The 19962-nt window shown below is 37.2% G+C and overlaps 3 protein-coding genes across 7 annotated transcripts; 1 reads left to right on the top strand and 2 right to left on the bottom strand.

The window, feature by feature from the left end:
- Positions 1-200: 200 nt before the first annotated feature.
- On the top strand, positions 201-5380 carry LOC108600483 (zinc finger protein 543). Of its 5 annotated transcripts, none has more exons than XM_017988108.1 (6): positions 201-726; positions 782-1559; positions 2372-2569; positions 2633-2919; positions 3066-3167; positions 3253-5380. In XM_017988108.1, exons 1-6 carry the CDS (start codon positions 268-270, stop codon positions 3838-3840), a joined length of 2412 nt encoding a protein of 803 aa, XP_017843597.1. In that variant the 5' UTR covers positions 201-267; the 3' UTR covers positions 3841-5380. The 5 variants fall into 5 exon arrangements, with proteins under 5 accessions (XP_017843597.1, XP_017843596.1, XP_017843595.1 ...); XM_017988107.1 differs by having other exon boundaries at positions 3066-3170; XM_017988106.1 differs by having other exon boundaries at positions 2630-2919; positions 3066-3170.
- Positions 5381-13590: 8210 nt separating this feature from the next.
- On the bottom strand, positions 13591-14230 carry LOC108598199. Its single transcript, XM_017984815.2, has 2 exons — positions 14210-14230; positions 13591-14149 (listed from the first exon to the last, which is right to left on the bottom strand). Exon 2 carries the CDS (start codon positions 14134-14136, stop codon positions 13591-13593), a length of 546 nt encoding a protein of 181 aa, XP_017840304.1. The 5' UTR covers positions 14137-14149; positions 14210-14230.
- A 2869-nt stretch (positions 14231-17099) lies between these two features.
- Positions 17100-17914, bottom strand: LOC108599221. Its single transcript, XM_017986016.2, has one exon. It carries the CDS (start codon positions 17848-17850, stop codon positions 17197-17199), a length of 654 nt encoding a protein of 217 aa, XP_017841505.1. The 5' UTR covers positions 17851-17914; the 3' UTR covers positions 17100-17196.
- Between the last annotated feature and the right edge of the window lie 2048 nt (positions 17915-19962).

The raw sequence follows: 19962 nt of genomic DNA, 5'->3' as shown, positions 1-19962 counted from the left end.
CAATTTTAATTTAAAACTAAACGAATCAAAATAAATGAGCAAACACTTAAGAAGAAAGGAATTTTAAATGCTAAACAAATTGCGCGCCATGAAGCGAAATAAATGCGCAAACAAACAACAAAATGTGCAACATTAAACAATAAACAAAAGAGCAAACAACGCTACAAGCAGCAAACAGGACGAACAAGCAACAAAAGCAACAACAACAACAACAACTAAAAACAAAAAAAACTTACTACAACAGCAACAAAAACAGCAGCAGCAACAATGGCCATAAATTTCTCGGCCAGCTTTGCCGCCTGCATAGCAGCGGGACTGAAGGTGCCGCGCCAGATTATGTACTGCATCACGCAGGACACAGGACAGCCGTATGTGCTCTACAAGGACTCGCAGGATGCGGAGCGCAATGGCGCAATAGGCGCCAGTGCCGCACAGTGGGGCAGCGACATGTATCCGAACATACAGCAGCAGGCGCAGCAACATTTGAGTGCACAGCAGCAACAGCAACAGCAGCAGCAGCAGCAACAGACGGCAGCAGCGCAGGCCGCAGCAGCAGCGGCAGTGGCAGCGGGACAGCAGCCACAAAGTCCGCCGGGCGGGCAGGAGCCGCGTGACAATGGCAGCGGCGATGGACGACAGCAGCAGGTGTCGCCCTCATCGAGTCCATATCCTGTGCAGCAGCAGCAACGTGCCAACGGCAATGCCGACGATGATGCCATGAATCAGGTAATGCTTAAAGCCAAAGGCGATAGTCAAAAGCTCAGCATTTCTCTCTTTCTAGCTTGCCAATCAGAACTCCGCGCCAAATCCAAACCAAAGCAGCAACGAGCCGCAGCATGCGTCCAGCAATGGCGCCGAGCCGAATCCACATGCGCAGCAGAATGGCGGACCCGATCCCAGCTTCCAGACAGCTTCCGATTACTATGCTCAACGCCATGGGGCGCCGCAGGGCGGCATGCTGAGCGCGCCTGGCTTCCCACCCTTGCACTATCTGAACAAGATGGAGCAGAATGGCGGCGAGTCGTATGCGCTGCCCGAACTGCTGCCAGCACAGCAACAGCAGCAGCAGCAACAGCAGCAGCAGCAGCAGCAGCAACAGCAGCAGCAGCAACAGCAGCAGCAGCAACAACAACAGCAGCAGCCAAATGGCGCGCCACAGAATGTTGCACAAGCGAATGGCGCTGCCAATGAAAGCGTCGCTGCAGCTGCTAATGGCGCTGGCGGCGCTGCGGTGGCGACAGGCGCGACGGGGACAACGGGCGGACGTACCGGACCCGGGCGTCCGCACAAGAATAAGCCGCATAGCGATCTGCGTTTGTTCAAGTGCTTGACCTGCGGCAAGGATTTCAAGCAGAAGAGCACGTTGCTCCAGCACGATCGGATACATACGGACGCCCGTCCGTTTCCGTGCTCCGAGTGCGGCAAGCGCTTCCGGCAGCAGTCGCACCTGACGCAACACCTGCGCATTCATGCCAACGAAAAGCCATTCACCTGCCCGTACTGTTCGCGCAGCTTCAGGCAGCGCGCGATTCTCAATCAGCACATACGCATCCATTCGGGTGAGAAGCCCTTCGCCTGCCCCGAGTGCGGCAAGCACTTTCGCCAGAAGGCCATCCTCAATCAGCATGTGCGCACCCACCAAGGCGAGCGACAGTTAACACACAAATCTAAAACATAACCGTTAAACGTTAGACCCAGTCAGTCGCGTAGCTCCCACGCTAAATAGTAGCCCAAAGTAGTTTCCAGCGAGCGGCGACTGTACTCGCTTAAGTTTCGGCATTTACCTTGCAAAATTTCTAACTCAAACACTCAATTGAGCGATGTTTTCGGCCTTGAACAACAAATTTTCAATAACTCTCATTTAAAGTTTTTGTTTATTCGAGTTCGAAAATTCGAAAAGCAAGTTGTGCTTTGGCAATTTGCTTAATTCAATGACTATTCAACTCGAGCAAACAATAACGTGTCTTGCTATTAAGTTTTTGTTTTTTTCGAGTTCGAAAGTTCGAACATTGCTTACGCAGTTCTCGTTGCTAATTGTAATACAATTACTTTTCAACTCGAGCAAACAACAACTTGTCTTGCTATTAAGTTTTTGCTTTTTCGAGTTCGAAAATTCGAAAACTGCAGCAGGCGTTGCTTTTGCTGTTTGTCACACAATTCATTTTCAACTCGAGCAAACAAAAACTTGTCTCAGCAGCTAGCTAGAAAAAAAAGAAGTTATAATAACAATTTTCAATAGCTCTTAGTTTCGAATATATAATGCTAGGCGATTTCAATGTCGATGGCTATGCGCCAAATTTGAGCGATGCTAACAGTGGAATACTTTGGTTTGAATACTTGCATGTGCCCGATGAAAACGTTCACCCAACAGATGTCTCGCCGCATCTCATCTTCAAGAACGGACCGCATCCGACGCTGTGGCCCTCGGACGTGCCCTTTCCGGGCGATGAGCAGGACACCAAGGGCGACATTACCGTTGGCAGCGGTGGCTATCATGACGACGATTCCCAAGGCACGCCCGACGGCAGCGGCGGCATACACTATCCCTCCTACTTCAAGGACGTCAAGGGTTAGTATCCAAGCTGGTCCAAGCTCAGTCGAACGCACTTTTAATGCGCCTTGTTACCAGCAGGTCAAAAGATTCTGCCCGAGGTGCTGCAGCACATTGGCGTGCGGCCAGCGAACATGCCGCTCTATGTGCGCTGCCCCATCTGCGACAAGGAGTTCAAGCAGAAGACGACGCTGCTGCAGCACGGCTGCATACACATCGAGTCGCGTCCGTATCCGTGCCCCGAGTGCGGCAAGCGCTTCCGCCAGCAATCGCATCTCACGCAACACTTGCGCATACATACGAACGAGAAACCCTTTGGCTGCATGTACTGTCCGCGTTTCTTCAGACAGCGCACCATTCTGAATCAGGTAGGTATTCCAAAAGGAATAAGCTTCCGAAAGGGTTAATCTTCCGAAAGGAATAAGCGTCTGGAAGGAATAATCTTCCGAAAAGAATAATCTTCCGAAAGGAATAATCTTCCGTTCCGAATAATCAAATTCATCTTTCTTTTCAGCACTTGCGCATTCATACAGGCGAGAAGCCTTACAAGTGCACGCAATGCGGCAAGGACTTTAGACAAAAGGCTATACTGGATCAGCATACGCGCACCCACCAGGTAGTTGTAGCCTAGCCGAACCCACCAGTGAGTTCGGTTCACAGTCAGAACTTCAACTAATCGTTGTTTGTTTTTTGTTTCTTAGGGCGATCGTCCGTTCTGCTGTCCCATGCCCAATTGCCGGCGACGCTTTGCCTCGGAGAATGAGGTGACCAAGCATATTGACAACCATATGAATCCCAACACCACCAAGGTGCGTCGCCAGCAGCAGCAACAACAGCAGCAGCAGCAGCAAGTGCAGCAGCAGCAACAGCAAGTGCAACAGCAGCAACAAGTGCAGCAGCAACAACAAGCGCCCTCCGCTGCTGTTGTAGCCAATCATTTGATGAACGATGTCAAGAGTCTGGCGGCTCAGCAATTCCTCAACAACAACAATCCCGCCGCAGTTGATAACAAGGCCAACATCTTGCCGGTGCGCAGCATGGCGGCAAATGCTGCTGCCGCCGCCGCTGTGGCGCAGCAGTCGGTGGTCAAGAACGAGCTGTACTTTCCACAGTGCTATGGTCCACCCTTTCAGCATCCCTTCCATGCGCAGCAGCAACAGCAGCAGCAGCAGCCAAGCGCTGCTCATGCCAATGGACCCACGCCGCCCGTAACGGTTACCGTAGCCAATGCCGTTGCGCCCGGCGTCGTTGTGCAACAGAATGCAGCCACTTCTGTAGTGGCTCAGTGACATCCCACCACTGGAGCAGCTGCCGCACAACAACAACAACAGCAGCAACAGCAACAACAGCAGCAGCAGCAACAGGCGGCAGCAGCACATCATGCGCCAGCGCCAGCGCCGCCAACGAGCGCACATCATATCACAGCCGCTGGAGCGGTGCAAGCCACGCCCACATCCGCTACAGTGGCGGCACCGCAAACGGTTACGCTATCGATAACGTTGCCGCCACCGCCGTCGGCACATCCGCCGCATCCGCATGCGGGACATGCGCTGGCGGGCGCGCCCAACGGCATTGCGCCCCCACCGCCGCCCACACTCTCGCACGCAATACCGCTACACCCACATATACACTCGATATTCGGATCTCTATGATGTCAGCAGTAAAAACTAACACAACGCCCCCAAACCCAACCCCACAACAATTTCTAATTCGACAAATATTAAAAGCAATCGTTCCGATCGGTTGTCTTACTTTGTAAGTTTTCGTCGCTAAGTTTAACACAAGCAATTCTCTTAGTTCATAGTCGAAAATCAAACGAACGCGCATGGATCGACGAGTACTAGTCTTTTCGAAAAGGACTCTAAACTCCTTTCACAAAATGGTCAGAGCCATGCGCCCCCCCCCTCCCCGGCCCCCCTAACACAGCTAAGAGTTCGAATTATAACCAAATCACAACGTTATACGATTCCTTTAACTTTTACATGGTATGTATTTATAAAAAGTTCAGCAATTTATACACAAGTTATACGATTTTTAGGCGTACAGTTAGTTTAGAGCGGAAGAGATTTAAGAGCGAGTGAGCATTGAAGTGATAGAGCGAGACAGAGAGCGAGTTAGATCGTTGGGTTAGACGTTGCGCTAAGCATGAGTTTTGTTTAATTAGAGCAGCTAATTTCTAATTATGTATAATTAATTAAACTAATTACATATGTGCACATATGTATGCTAGTATTGGAATCTTTGTTTTGCAAGCAGATTTATTTATATTATACACATACTATATATACTACTACTATTAGTTTATCTCTCTTCATTTTCTATTGACATGTGATTTTTTTCTTTAATTTTTATATTTAAAATTGCTGCAATTTTGCGCTAAACAATTCAAACCATAAGTTGTATATTTGCTAACAACAATTAGTTGTCTTCCCTGAATTGTTTGTGTGTAATTATTATTTAGTAATTAGTCCCAACTAAGTCCACACAAGCTACAGACCCGCCCCAGCCCCCACAAACAAACAATATAGCTAAAGATTTAAATGTGACTCTTCAGGTGCCATACAATTTATAAACAATAGTCAAAGCTGCACTTAAACAAATTCAACTTGCATCAACTTCAAGCCCCCAAACAATTTTATGTGTGGACGTTAGCAACAAATATTTTCCAATGTACCGTCAAAGCATTTATAATTGTTATTATATATCAGCCCTATAACTATCAGCAGCATAATCAATATCGAAGCGATCGATCGATCGATCGTTGATTAAGTGAATCTAACTTTAGTAGTTGCGTTTTTCCCCTTTCGCTAGTAATTGTACTCATTATTTAATATCTATATATTAAATTCACTATCTTTATATATACTATATTTAATTGTATGTATTGTAGTTATTATGTTAAGTTTATATATTTGCAATCAAATTACAATCGATTTGTTTTTACTGTTTTAGTTCGCTAATTATGTTTGCATATTTTATTTAATCATTTTTAATAAATCGAAAACACAATGTAATATATTTTTATTTTCAGTTTTAATCACTTTTTGATCACACACATGGAGTAACTTTTGACTCTTGAACTTTTTTCGGCATTACACAACACTCTAAATCATTTTCGGCTTGGGCAAGCGTCTAATTTTTGTGATATGCAAAACAACATAAATTAAACTTTTCGGCTATAATGTGCTCCTGGTAAATTGTAAATAGTTGTGAGCAGCAAAATTACGTGCAAAAGTTTTATAATTAGTTGGAAAATCGATAATTGTTTAACACACACACTCACACACACATACACACGAAGGTTAGTCAAAATTTTAAATACACTTTTTAGGCACATTAAATATAAAAAATAAATTGAAATGTTTCGGCACACAGGCAACAAGTGAAACAAAATTTTATTCTATACAAAAATATGAGGAATGCTTTTATTGGAATTAGACCAACAATTCCATGACAACAGCATGATTTGCTATAAGTTATATCAAAATTTAATACTAAGCTATAACAATTTTTAGGCCTTTTTAGACAAAATTTTTTACAAATCATTTTTGGCGTTAAATGAAACAAAAATTCAAAAACGAAACACACACACACACACCTACACACACTTAAACACCTTTTGGCTTTAAATCAAAATTATGTTTAGTTTTAGTTAATATAACTATAACTACTCTAAATATTTATATCAATTATGGCAAATTATGCTATAATTCCAATAAAAGCAAATTTTAGACTGAATGTCGCTGTGATAAAAACACAAAATTAAGTAAAAAATTATAAACATATAACTAAAGCATAAAACTTTTGTAAATTTTTAGGCATTAAAGAAACGAAATTTAACCCAAGACACGTAATCAAAACTTAAACAACATAAATGCTAAGATAAACAATAATTTAGGCGCATAAAAATTTATTAAACATAACAAATTATAAAATCTAAAACAAAATTCTCCAAAAAATGCTCCATTTAAGCTTGACAGGCAAACAAAAACCAAAAAGTGCCTGCAAGCTTAAACAAAATTTGTTAAACATAATGTTATAATTTGTTTAATTTTTACAACTATCAGTTCAATTATTATTTTGATAAATAACTGCATATTATTTTGTAGTTGCAAAGAAAACAAAGAAAATAAATGAAAAGAGTGTAACAGCTGCTTCAGTGGAAAAGATAAAGCTACAGAGCTAAAATCGAAAAAGAATATATATATATATAAACGACCGGCAATGACAAAACTTAAATACTAAGTAGTAAAGTTATCGATTAAAATCGATTAACGGACAAAGACAAGACAAATAAGCCTAGACAGACAAAGGGGCTAATCAAAAACCTTAGCTTAAGCCAATCTATTGATAAAAACGAACCAAACCTGCACACACAAAAATCTAAAAGGAACACTGAGTAAACGCTACCTAAGATTATAGATTAAAGAGTTATACGGATACAGATCAGAGTTCTAAACAAAACACAAACAAGTTACAAGCATACCTAACAAACAACAATAGCCCAATTTAAATAACCAAGAGTACAAATACAAGTAATTATATAGCAGAAATTTTAATTGCAGTCTCAATAAAGCTCCACATAAGTATAACCACACACACACACGCATACACACACACACACATACATGCAAAGGCATATACTATACTCAAAAATCAAGTTGGCAAAATCAAAAATGTAACGAAATTTGCTTTTCGATAACAAAACGGACAAGCAACAAAAGCTAAACGCGAAAAAAATCCTTTCTTCTTAAAGTTATAATAACAACAAAAAACAAAAACAAAAACTAATAATAATGCTAAAAGTTTCTGCATAATACAAGTTTCAACATAAAATTAAACTTCAGACAAAACGCAAAACAAATTCATAGTGCATGCCTACAACAACAACAAGAACGAAGCAACAATAACAAATGTTTAAACTAATGCAGCATATTAACTATTAAATTAGTTGCTACGCTGCATTAGCTTAAAATACAATACAAACATTTTAATTGAGTACAGCCGCTTTCGCTTTCTGCAATAGTGATAATAGTTTTTAAGTCAACCACCAATAAACAAAAGAACAACAAACAACAACAACAACAACAAATACATACAAATCAATAAAAACAGTAAGAGTTATAGTTAAATACAGTTTTGAAATAGCAACGGTAAGCATTAATTTAATAACAAATTGAAACGAATGATATAATATTGCAAATCTAAAGATAAATCTGTCAATTTGATTTCGCAGCAAATTTCAAATTGAGCTTCCAAAAATCAATTTGATGCATTTAAAAGCAAAAAAAAACGCAAGTCTTTAGTTGAATTCTCAAATATCAAAAGCTAAAACTCAAATGAAATTGAAAACAAAAACATTACGATTAAAATATCAATATATACTAAATGAAAAATTAAATAGCATATAGTGCATGGAAAACACAATTTAAACTCTTATATTATATGTATGGTGTATTATATTTTTTAAAGTATTTAATACATAACTTCTATATATACGATATATAACTAATTATACTTGGAAAAAACTATAAAATGAGAACACCAGAACACAGCCAGCAGCAAAAATAAAATAGTAAGAATTACAAAATGGAAACAGCAACGTACTGAATTAACAAATATTTGTAAAATAGAGCAAATCGAAATAAAACTGTTTTTATTTAAGCTGAAACGTATTATAAGTATTGAGCAAACAACAATAGCAGCAACAACAATAGCCTCGTTAGTTTTTAATATAAATATATATACAAACAAACAAACAACAACAAAGTTAAAAATATAATATTGCAAAAAGTTGTTGGCAACTTGACACAGAACGCGGCGCTTTAAACTCTCAGTTTTAATTTCTTCAACTTTCAGTTTAGTGCAACAATCAAAATATGGTTCCTTACAGATCAAGACATACATATATAGTATATACAATTGTACAGAACATAAATAAGTTATATATATATATATACAATAATGCAAGCCGATCACACTTAATGTAGAGTTGTCAATATTCTACCTCGAATTTATCAGTTAGTTAGTTGTATTAGATTAATGCTTAAATAAGTTATGTCTACGTTTTGCTTATTTTTATGCCCAATTTGCCAAACACACACACACACAGACACACATATACAAAATAAATAATTTCTTGTTCCTAGTCATAAAGCCAAGGTAACAAACAGTTGGGAGTTAAAGCACCGCCGCTTATCGATAGTCGATAACTTTTTGCAATACCACACAATGTGCCCATAGATCAAGTAATTTATTAATATAAACAAATGTAATTTATTTATATTCATACTTATATACAATACAGCAGTTAGCTGTTGTTTTTTTACAACAGCGCGCCAACCAGAAAGTGAAATAGTACCGAAAATATTTTACAGAATTTTTTACAAAGCAATATCACTAAACAATAAACAATAGTGTTGAACAGAAAAAAGCCAAAATGCAAAAAAATAGTAAAAGTGCAATAACAACAAAAAACAAAAAAAAGCGACAAAAAATAAACTCAAATCTACTTAGTAACATTTACTTAATGAATAATAACAAAATATAAATATATATGTATGTGTTAAGTAAAGCAAAAGCAAAAGCAAACAAATATTTTTAAAACTTGCTCTCTCGCTTATGTATGTGTAAAGATTTCAAACAACAGCAACAACATAATTGAGTTCTCAAGCAATAGACACACAATTTGTTGTTAAGTTAACATTTTGTATTATATAAACGATTGACAGGGACTACCACATACTATAGAAATAGCTGAAGCAAATGCAAAAGCAAAAAACAATAGCAACAAATTCTTTAAGTTCTCAGCTAAGCACACTACAAACTATAATTATGATTATCCTTATTATGATTATTATTATTATTATTGCTGAATACTGTACATAAAACAAAGCGAATAACATATATGAGAAAAAGAAAGAGGCAAACAATTGTAAACTGCAATAGTACCAACGTAAGTAAATCAATTATTTATGCATTAAACTCAACACATTGATGCGTTGTATAAAAAAAAAAAACCAAACAAACAAATAGCTAAATATTATGTTCTAACTAAGTGAGAGTCTAACAAGTATATAAGTGTAAACAATCAATCAAAATGAAGTTTGAGTTTGTCAAGTATTTTTCAATTTGAACAATCGCAACATATCCGCAACATCAACAACAACAACCCACAAATGTAACAAATGCAACATAACCTAAGTTCTTGTGCCCACTTGTTTTTGTTTTTTAACAAACATATACTTGTTTTTTTTTATCAGAAAGTGAGAATCAATCGGTAAACATTTGTTTAATGAGCAGCAAAGCAAAACCACGAAATCAAACAAAGCAATAGTGATACAAGCTGTGAGCTTAAGTCCTAACTGGCTTGTAGTTTAGCAACTCAGTTAGTTACTGTTCACAGCAGCCATAGCCATAGTAAAAACCAAAACAACAACAATAAACCAAACGAATCTTTTGATTTACATATACAACAAATGCAACAACATATACAACAATTGCAATGGCAACCATAGTACAATAACAAACAAAACCATTTTTCTTATTGAACAATTTTTTACAATTGACACGCAGCATTTCCGAATTGTATAAAAGCCGCCAAAAGAATTCACTCAAAGTCAAAGTATATTAATCAAAAGTTTTAAAGTAACGTATTAAATATATGAAGTAAATCAAATGAACAACAAAATGAAAGCTATTTACATATATTTTTTAAGAATGAAACTAACTAAACTACAATAGCGAAGGTTAAGTAACAAATAAATAACTAAACGATTGTTAAACATTTTTTATATGTATGTATATGAATTTCTTTAATTTCTATTCAGTTCACAAGTGACAAACAAACGCTAATAGCAGTTAAAACCAAATGAAATACGATGAAAATAAAAGCAAAGAAAACTTTTTTATATTACAAGAGACAAAACATATAAACAAACAAAACTCTCACTTTACTGGTAAAAAAAAAATTCAAATAAAACTAAATGAATACAATCGGAGCAAGATTTCAATTCTAAAAATGAAACAACGTAAAATAAAAACTAAAATGCACATGTAACAATAACACGGGCTACAATTCCTTGCAGGCTTAAGTTTCCATATATGTTCCATATTATTTTCAAGCTAAACCAATTTTAATTTCAATGTCAAATTTTTCCATTTTTGATTTTTGCACACAACAACAACAACAAAAACGACAACAACAACAAAACATAAATATTTAAACTACTGGCAAAGCAAGTTTGGAAACTCAAGTTTTAAATAATATTTGCGGCTAATAAAAAAAAACTTCATTAACAAAAAAACGTAACATGACAAAAAATATATATGATATTTTGCATTTAGGTAAAAATACCTTTGGCTGCATAAAATTATCAAAAAATTATAACTCAAATATTTGAGATTCAGAGCTAACAATGAAATCGCAAACTTCGGCAAGCCGAAGGCAAAATACCCTTGCAGCTTTACTAAAGTAAAAATTCACTTTGGAACGTAAAACATTTTGAAACAAAATCTATGAGGGTAGCATCGATTTTAATAGAAACTGATGTCATAAAATTGATGTATCGACCTGCAGCAAAGTCTCGGTCTAATCAAAATCCAAAATGTAAGAAAAACACTTCTCGGCTTTAACAAAAAAAAAAAAAAGTAAAAACAACTCTCGGCATTTACAAAATTCAAAAAAATATTTTAGTGAGCGCTCAAGGCAACTACAACTTAAATTAAATTACATTTTTGGAGCAACAAAAAAAAAATGAAAAGAAAAAAAACATAAATTTAAGCAAATGTTTAAGCATCAGTTTTAAATTACAACAAAAATGCAAGTAAAAGTAAAAAATAATAAAGAATTTCAAGAAAATTTTAAGTAATACATAAATTAAAAATACTTTAGGTACTAAAATTAAAACATAAGCAAGAAATTACTAATATTTATCAAATTTTGAAACAGAAAAAAAAGAAAAAAAAAATACAAAAAAAATATTCTCACACACACACAACACACATCATTATACAAGTTAGTATATACGATTTCAAAAACATACCATACTCAACTCAAAAACCAAAAAAAGTAAAAATGGAAATTCAAAATTTTAATTGTTGTTAGCAAAAACCAAAAGCTATATACGTATATAATCAGCACACAAACCCCCAAAACAAAACAAAACAAAACAAACAACCAACCCACACAACTGCAAACTGAAACACATCCAAGCACAACAATTACACAACACTACAAATTTTGACCACCTATAATGCTAAAACGATAACATGATAACACTAACAATGAAACACACACACTTAACCCACAAGCCACGCCCACACAACTCTTTCCATTGGTTTAGACTTTAAGCATAATTTTAATAATGTAATCATCAGCCAAAAGTAAATTATAAAAGGCGAAAAATTATAACAATTTACGGCAGTCGAAAATTGTCCAAAATTATTAATAACACACACGTATAAGAATTTTAAGGCAACACACACACGGAAACGAAGCAAAAACAAAAGTATACAAGAAACAAATATTTAAACAAGTATTCATAACATATGCGAAATGTCGTCTAGTTTAATGTCGTAAAATTTTACTTTTTGTAATAATTATTAATATTAAAGGCATATATATTATACGAGTATAACATGGCAAATGCAAAAACGTATTGTAAACGACTAATCGACCTACTAATTTCGAAAACAAAAAAGTATAAACAAAAAATGCAAACTAATCTCCAACAAGCAAGAGCCATAAATGCCACGGCATGTGCAACCAAAAAAATAAAATAAAACAAAAAAATATGAATAGTAAAGAAGGAAACTTCAAATGAATTTCTGGCATCAAAAAGAAAATCTAGAACTACTTAATATACGAACGAAATTAAAAATCAACATTTATTATTATACAAAAAGATGAAAATGAAATAAATTGAATCTTGTAATATAAAAAAATCGCGCGGCCTGCTGTTTATATACATATATTTTTAATTTATATTATATTGTATTAGTTTAATGGGAAGGTAATGGCTTTAACTTATCGTTGTTATTATTATTATTCTGCAAATATAAACATTTCATTTAATGTTTTAAATAGAATGTTCAATGCAAACTTGCACGTGCGCCGTAGGCTCAATGATCAGCTGATGTTTAGCTCAAGTTTGCAATGCAGCAATCGTCAAAACAAAATCCACTCACGTGCATCGTACGATTGCACAGTTACTTGAGCGCTCTCTAAGCAATGAAGCGGCCACACCACGGCCGCAGCAGCGCTGAGCGATCTCACTCAAGTAGCCACTCATCCTACGATTGCATTGTAAGCTGAGCGCTCTGTAAGTAACGAAACGACCACGCTCTAGTTCGGCCGCAGAGGCAGTGCAAAGGGATAGAGTGCAAGCGACTGAACGAAAGACGCGAGCAGCGAAGAGCAGCAAAGCAGCGATGCTCACACGCGTGGGAGGCTGACAGCCAAGAACGCACGTAGGTCAGTTTCAGTTGTGCTTGGACTATTGGCGATTGAACATCCAGTGCGCGTGTTATCAGTGTAATAATAATTAATAATTTCAGCATGCTCATCCACAAGCAACGAAGTTGGAGTTGATTTTGCCAAGTAAGCTTATAACAATTGTTTTCAATGCTCTTGTTTGCCAAATGACAAGTATTAAATAATTGTAAGTATAAGTTTCGTTGTGTGTTAAGCAGCTTGCTTAAAATTTGCATTCATGCTTGCCTTACTTATACTTTTGCCTTTCACTATGCCATTTTCACTCAATGCATTTACAACTAACTGTTCTTTGCATAAGCCTCTCTGAGTTTCATTGACTCTTAAGCAGTGTGTTTTGGCTTATTGAACTAATACTAACGCATAGCTGTTTGAGTTGTTTTGTTGTTCTTTTTTAACTCTTTGCTTCTTTTTCTATGCGTATGCAATTCTAAACATTGTGTTCAAATCGTTTTAAATACTTTTGTACAACTATTTTGTTTTACCAAATAAATACAATTTGTTTCATAAAAATACTTCGAGCTTATTTAATCTGCTTGCATTAATTCTAAGAAAAATGTAAGATCAATATCAGTATTAATATTTTCCTGTTGTCCACATAGATATTGACGCCGGGCAAGACGTTGTCGAGGGAGGCCCTGACCTCATTGGTGGCGCCCATGAAGCAGAAGCTGGTGTGGACGGCCAGCTTGCCGACCAGCTTGCCGACCAGCTCGCTGGTCGTGTTGAGCTTGTCCGTTAGCTTATCAACCGCCTTGAAGAGCTGCCAGCTGCACATCTTGGCAGAGTCTGTGCTCTTCTCATAGTGACCATTGTTACACAGCATGCTGCTCAGATGGACGATCTTGTTGCATATGCCTATCATAGACTTGCTGGCGTTGGCAATGGCGAGCACATCCTTGGACACGGGCGTGCCACAAGCGTCAATGGCATCCACGTATTTGGTGCAGGGGTTCAGTATCTGGGTGACCATCTTGGCGCTGCCTTTCTTCAACACCTTTCGAACACAGGCAGTGAATCTGTATCTCTCACCGGCCATCCAGCTGCTGCAGCGCCAGCTCCACTCTGTTCCCAAGCTCCTGCTGTTTCTCATTCGTGCTGGCTTGCTGCTTAAAGCAATCAACTAAGTAAGTTTGTTTACTAATTAAGCGCTATAGACAACTTACGCTCGAGCTGAGAATACTCCTGCCCGAATAGCAGCCATCAAAAGTTAAGAATTGTACGGCTTTCATATTGAATTTGAGTACGAATCTGTTCGCTGCTTTTATATTGAACAGTCAGTCGACTGGCTGTCTGACAGCTTGCTGTATTATACAAAGCCTGCTTAGCTTGCTCAAGTTTTTTCTTTTAATTTAATTTATTAAGTGTTAAACTGAACAACACTTGGATTGTAAATGAAATGCATTTACTGAATCATCTGTTTTATTTTCCAGCGAAGCGAACGCTGGACTTCATAATATACAATAACTGGTTGCTACAGTCGGATCTACATCCTAAAGAGTCACCGAAGTTAACTGGACCAAGGACTACAACATCAGCATCAGCGGCTATAACAACAACAATAGCTAACAATAGCTAGTCCTGTTTGAAGGGATGCTAGGTCAACGGATTTTATTTAAATTAAAGCATTAATACATTCCTAGTATTTTCATTTTTATTCATTTGTATTTAATCCATAATATTAATTGTGATAACTACATTATGTTTGCTTTTTATAATGTTCTTAGTTTTATTTTTAAGGCTTATTTGCAAAGTTGCAGCATTATTAACAAAACTCTTTGGCAATAAATAAAAAATTATTATACACGTTTTTAAAAAAAATTTTCATAGTTTTTTAGCTCCTGCTCCTGCGTTATCCTTGCAATCTCAAAAGGATATGCATTTTCGTAATCCTGAGCAGCGAATCTATCGAACTGCATACCAGAATATCCAGGATTGTCAAAAAAAAATTTCTGAAAAAAATTTGCAGGGGGTAGGTCGCAAAAAGTGGCCAAAAAACAACAAAATGTCCTTTTTCTCGGAAACTACAAGGATTACAAGGATGTCCTTTTGGCCTCAAGTGAGTGCTTCCTTGAGAAGCTTTCAGGATATATTACTTAAAGGACGAAAGGTCCTTACAGGAGCGGAGAAAAACAGCTTTTTTTGTATACAGAAAAACGGCTATATCTCCCGAATCCTGCCAGGATCAGGACGAAATTAGTGCCAAACGAATCCTTTTTGTGTAGGCTATTGTCCAGCAAAAGGACATCCGGATTGTCCTTGCAGTTCCGGAGGAAATACGGATTTTGTGTTTTTGGCCAATTGCCTCGCGCCCTGAGGCGAAAATTTTCTAAGTTGATGGACATTTAGATGACCCCTATTTGTTTGATGCCAACCGATTGAGTTCTCGTCCTGTGAGTGTCGCAAACCAAAAATTTTGGAAATGCGACTTAATCCTGAGGAGATATGGCCACTTTTCTCTAAGGGATTGCATGTGCTTGGCAGCGCTTGAAAGTATGCAGCGGATTTCTTCGTTGGGTGCAATGATATTGTGCACGCTTTGGTTGTTGTCTTTGCTATGCATACATATGTAAAAAAGTGTTGCATACTACTACCAAGTGCTGCCAAGCACTGGCGAACCTCCAAAGAAAAGTAGTTATTCTAGGCAGGACAGGTTCGCATATCCAAATTTTTGAATTGTGGAAACTCACAGGACAAGAGTCTATCGATTGGCACATAAAAAAAATATGGGTCATCTAATTGTCCATTCAACTAGAAAATTTTCGCCTCCAGGCCGCGAGGGCAATTGGCCAAAAACACAGAAACCGCATTTCCTCAGGATCTGCAAGGACAATCCGGATGTCCTTTCGCTGGACAATAGTCTATTCAAAAAGGATTCATTTGGCATCCATTTCGTCCTGATCCTGGCAAGGATTCGGCAGATACAGCCGTTTTACTGTACACAGAAAATGTTGATTTTCTCCGATCCTGTAAGGACTTTCGTCCTTTCGATTATATATTTTGAAAAGCACTACTTGCATGCCAAAGGACATCTTTGTTTTCCTTGTAGTTTCCGAGAAAAAGGGTATTTTGTGTTTTTTGGCCAATTTTTGCGACTCCCCCCCTGCAAATTTTTTAAAGAAATTTTTTTTTGCAGTCCTGGATATCCTGGTATGCAGTTCGATAGATTTGATGCCCAGGATCATGAAAATGCATGTCCTTTTGGGTTTCAAAGGATAACGAAGGAGCAGGAACTTAAAAACGACCGATTTGCATGGAATTTTCCCATACAAAATGTAAACAAAAAAGTCTTAAGCAACGAACTTGCTCGAAATTGTTTTTGTCTAATCTTGGATATTCTAGTATACAGTTCGATTTATTTACTGCCCTGGAGCACAAAAATGCGTGTCCTTTTGTAGCTCAAAGGATAAAGAAGGAGCAGGAGCGTAAAAAAAGGACTGAATTGCGATGATGCTTGGCCATGAAAAACGTTAGCAAAAGACGACTTAAACAACGAACTTGCTGCCCATATATCAAGTTCATATTTATACTTACATTTTGTAACAGTAGCATTGTTCATTCATTACGCCAGCAAGCGCCTGGGCATCCAACTTGAGTAGCAAGCAGCAGCTGCGTGCTGCATTGAGGAGCGGATTCATTGGGTTCGTCTGTCATCAGTTGCTGTATGTAATGCTCGTGCTTAATAGCTAGATGGACTTGCCAGCCTGATACAGATTGCGAGCAGTGGTAAAGAAAGCTAAAGATTTGGAATATTTGGAAAATACAGTAGTTCAGTTTAGTATTTGAATTCAATACAATTTTAAATGTTCTATACCATTTTATGTAAATTTGCAGCACTAGCGATTGTTTTAATAATGAACGGACTGCTCTGTTTGAGTTTCTTTTTATCAATAATGTTTCACTTTGCATTAAGAAATGATTGAGATTAAAGATTACGCGTATTACACTTATTAATAGTAGTTAAATAACTAAGTACTTCGATTATTTATGGACTTACGCTAAATATTTTATTTATTATTCATGCATAAAAAATAAGAAAAATGTTGTAACTACGTTTAAGTAAATATTTATTACTTCACAATATAAATGCGAAGCTAGCCAAGCGCTGCTAGCTTGACCTTTATACTGTAAAGGGCAGTTCTTTATGGAAAGCTCAACATTTCTCTAGTTCCATGCTGGGCTCAACTGGCTCCTCTGTGTTGGACCGCTCTGTGGCCTTTGGATGCTTGCGATTGAATTCATAAGCATAAGTTGTCTGCATGCGTTTTATGTTATCCATAATTGCTTGCTTCCTAATGTTCTTGGCATAGTCATAGGTTTTGGTCGTATTGCCAAAGCACTGCAGCATGTCCACCTGGAGCTGTCGCTCGGGCATGGCGCTGCTTTGCTTTGTCGCCGCCGCCGCCGTCTGGGCCAGGCAGAACTCATGCCGCAGCGTGGGCAGCAGCTCGTAGGCCACTGTATTGGTTGTCGTATAGTTATTTCTTAGCTCTGGCGCATCTATAAGCTTGACCTTCGATCTGTTGCTTTGCAAAAAGTTGCGCATGCGCGTTACGCGCTTCTCTATAAAATATTGCTTGCAATCATCGCCTTTGTAGCCAGCATCTGTATAAGTGTCCTGACTGAGCGTCAGATGCTGCTCACAGCCTTCCTTTGCATTTAGACCCGGCACAATGCCATTGTTCTTGCTGTCGTAGCAATAACGACGATCCAGCCAATTGCCAACGAGCACTTGTTTGCCATAAAGTTGCTCACAAATCGCTTCCATAGAGAACTGCACATAAACAGACTTAAGCAACGAAAACATAAAACTCTGGATAAACTAAAAAGTGTAACAACAGCACCAACTGACGAATATACAATAACTGTATACAAACTTTAAGCCTAAGTCACAAGCTGCTTAGATTAGCTAAAGTTAAATTGTTGCTATTACCCTTGCTGCTGATTTCAGCAACAAATTGAATTGCACTGAAGTCAACAACGTTGGGTATGCTTAAATTATTAAATTGTTTAATAGAAAACCAACTAGCTAACCGTTCGTATAAGTTGCTGTTTGCTAAGCAACTTTATTTATGCATTAACAATATCATTTGCCAACCTCTTGGTTTGTTTTAAAAATTTAGAAAAGTAAACAACAGTCTAGTCAACTGTAAGTAGCTCATCTTTGGGTCTAATACTTTGCGGAATTTCAGCGCGTTTTGGTTTATATTCATGCTTATAAGTCGTAGCTTGCTCACATATATAGCTGCGAGCTGGCGGCGGCGTCTTGCAGCTGTTGTTGCCATAGCTATCGAGTCCTTCGGGCCGCCAGCGCGTCTTCAACACATTCAAATCCGTTTTGCCCTCAGCCAGCATACGACAGCGCAGCTCACGCTCCATTCTGGGCCATAGACTATAGCTGAGCGTATTCATAGTCGTATAGTTGCTGATGTACTGCTCTCCATCCTCATGGCAATAGTTGGAGCGCTGCACCATCATATTGCGCCACGTGTTGAACTGCATGGCGCGATGATCCACCAGCAAGTCCAAGTAGACAAACTCCTTGGGCCTGTAGGCACTCTGATTGGTGGTCAAATGCTGCTCACAACCTTCATCGATCAGCAGACAAGGCACAATGGCGCTTCTGCTGCTGATGTCATGACCATAGCGTTGGCTATTCCAATGACCCATGAGCGTGTCGCTGCTGTAGCGCGGCTTGGTGTCCACATAGGAATCTCGCAGATCCTGCTGCTCTTCATCGTCTTTTTGCAGTTTCAACGGCATTTAAAATAAAAAAATAAAATGTTTGTTAATAAAAATGTAACTTAAAGTTGTGTGTTGAGTAAAAGTTTTGACTAAAAAGACAAAGTTAAGTTCTTGTACTACATAAAGTTATTTTTATTAGTAAATATTTGTTAGCTGCTTGTTCGGTGATACAATTTTAATTTTCTTCATATATATATATATATATATATGTATATATTATATATAGTTATGTTTGTAGGTTGTATGTAAGTTTGCATTGTTAATTTGTATAATTTGTTTAGTTATTATTCGATTTGTAGAGCGCGATTTATTTAGTAACTAAATAGTGAATTAATTTAAATTCATTAGTTGAGTTTAGTTGCATTTGTTAGTGTTAGTTTTTTAATGTGAAAGTACAAACACAAATATGTTTTGTAAGAAGTTTTTTTTTTGGTTTTTTCTTTTTGGGAAATATTTTATAAATATTCGCATTTAATTATTTGTGTCTATATATATATATTTTTGTTAAGCTTACATTTAATAGCACAGTTAGACATAGTATTTTAGATTTTTGTATTTAATATTGTTAAATGTTGAGTTAGCAACAAACAAAAATCTAAAACAGAGTTTTGTACAGAGAAAGTAAAAAGTGTAGTAGAAATAGAAAAAAAAAGTGTTAAGCAGTTGAAGTTAATAAATAAATGTTGCTAGTGTTAGACAATTACTTATGCCATTTGATTATTAATTAGTAATATTTATCATATGCAAGCTAGTATAATTAATAAAATAACTAATGTTTGCTTTGCTTTGAAATTAATACCTGCTTGCAAATATTTGCGACTGTTTGCTAATTGTTGAATTAATTCAATACACTTAATTTACTAATTATTGTTACCATTGTGGATGAGATGTTTGTATGTATGTGTGTGTGTACTTTTCGTATGTATGCGTGTGGGTTATGATACTCGTAATGTTGCTGCTTTATGCATTTAATTTAGAGTTAAAGACTTAGTAGAGTTACAATCATTTTTTTTTTGTTGTTTTTACGATAATTTGCAATTTTTTTTTGGTTTTTGTTATAATGCCCATGATATATGAGTGTGTGCAGTGTGAGAGAGCCTAGCCTTGAGATTACTAGTAGATGTGTAAACAATTTAATATTAATTATAATTATGCTTGCTTGGTCCATTGTACA

Source organism: Drosophila busckii, chromosome 3L (assembly GCF_011750605.1).
Source record: "Drosophila busckii strain San Diego stock center, stock number 13000-0081.31 chromosome 3L, ASM1175060v1, whole genome shotgun sequence".
Taxonomy (NCBI): Eukaryota; Metazoa; Arthropoda; class Insecta; order Diptera; family Drosophilidae; genus Drosophila; species Drosophila busckii.
The sequence above is the reverse complement of the archived record's forward strand: the minus strand, read 5'-3'. Positions and strand labels throughout refer to the sequence as shown.

Bases quoted from the DNA above. Each gene is read 5' to 3' on its own strand.
- LOC108600483 (XM_017988104.1), top strand. From the start codon at position 268: ATGGCCATAAATTTCTCGGCCAGCTTTGCCGCCTGCATAGCAGCGGGA. The intron at 2,570-2,629 runs GTTAGTATCCAA...CCTTGTTACCAG, and splicing joins CTACTTCAAGGACGTCAAGG to CAGGTCAAAAGATTCTGCCC. The intron at 2,920-3,065 runs GTAGGTATTCCA...CTTTCTTTTCAG, and splicing joins AGCGCACCATTCTGAATCAG to CACTTGCGCATTCATACAGG.
- LOC108598199 (XM_017984815.2), bottom strand. From the start codon at position 14,136: ATGAGAAACAGCAGGAGCTTGGGAACAGAGTGGAGCTGGCGCTGCAGC.
- LOC108599221 (XM_017986016.2), bottom strand. From the start codon at position 17,850: ATGTTTTCGTTGCTTAAGTCTGTTTATGTGCAGTTCTCTATGGAAGCG.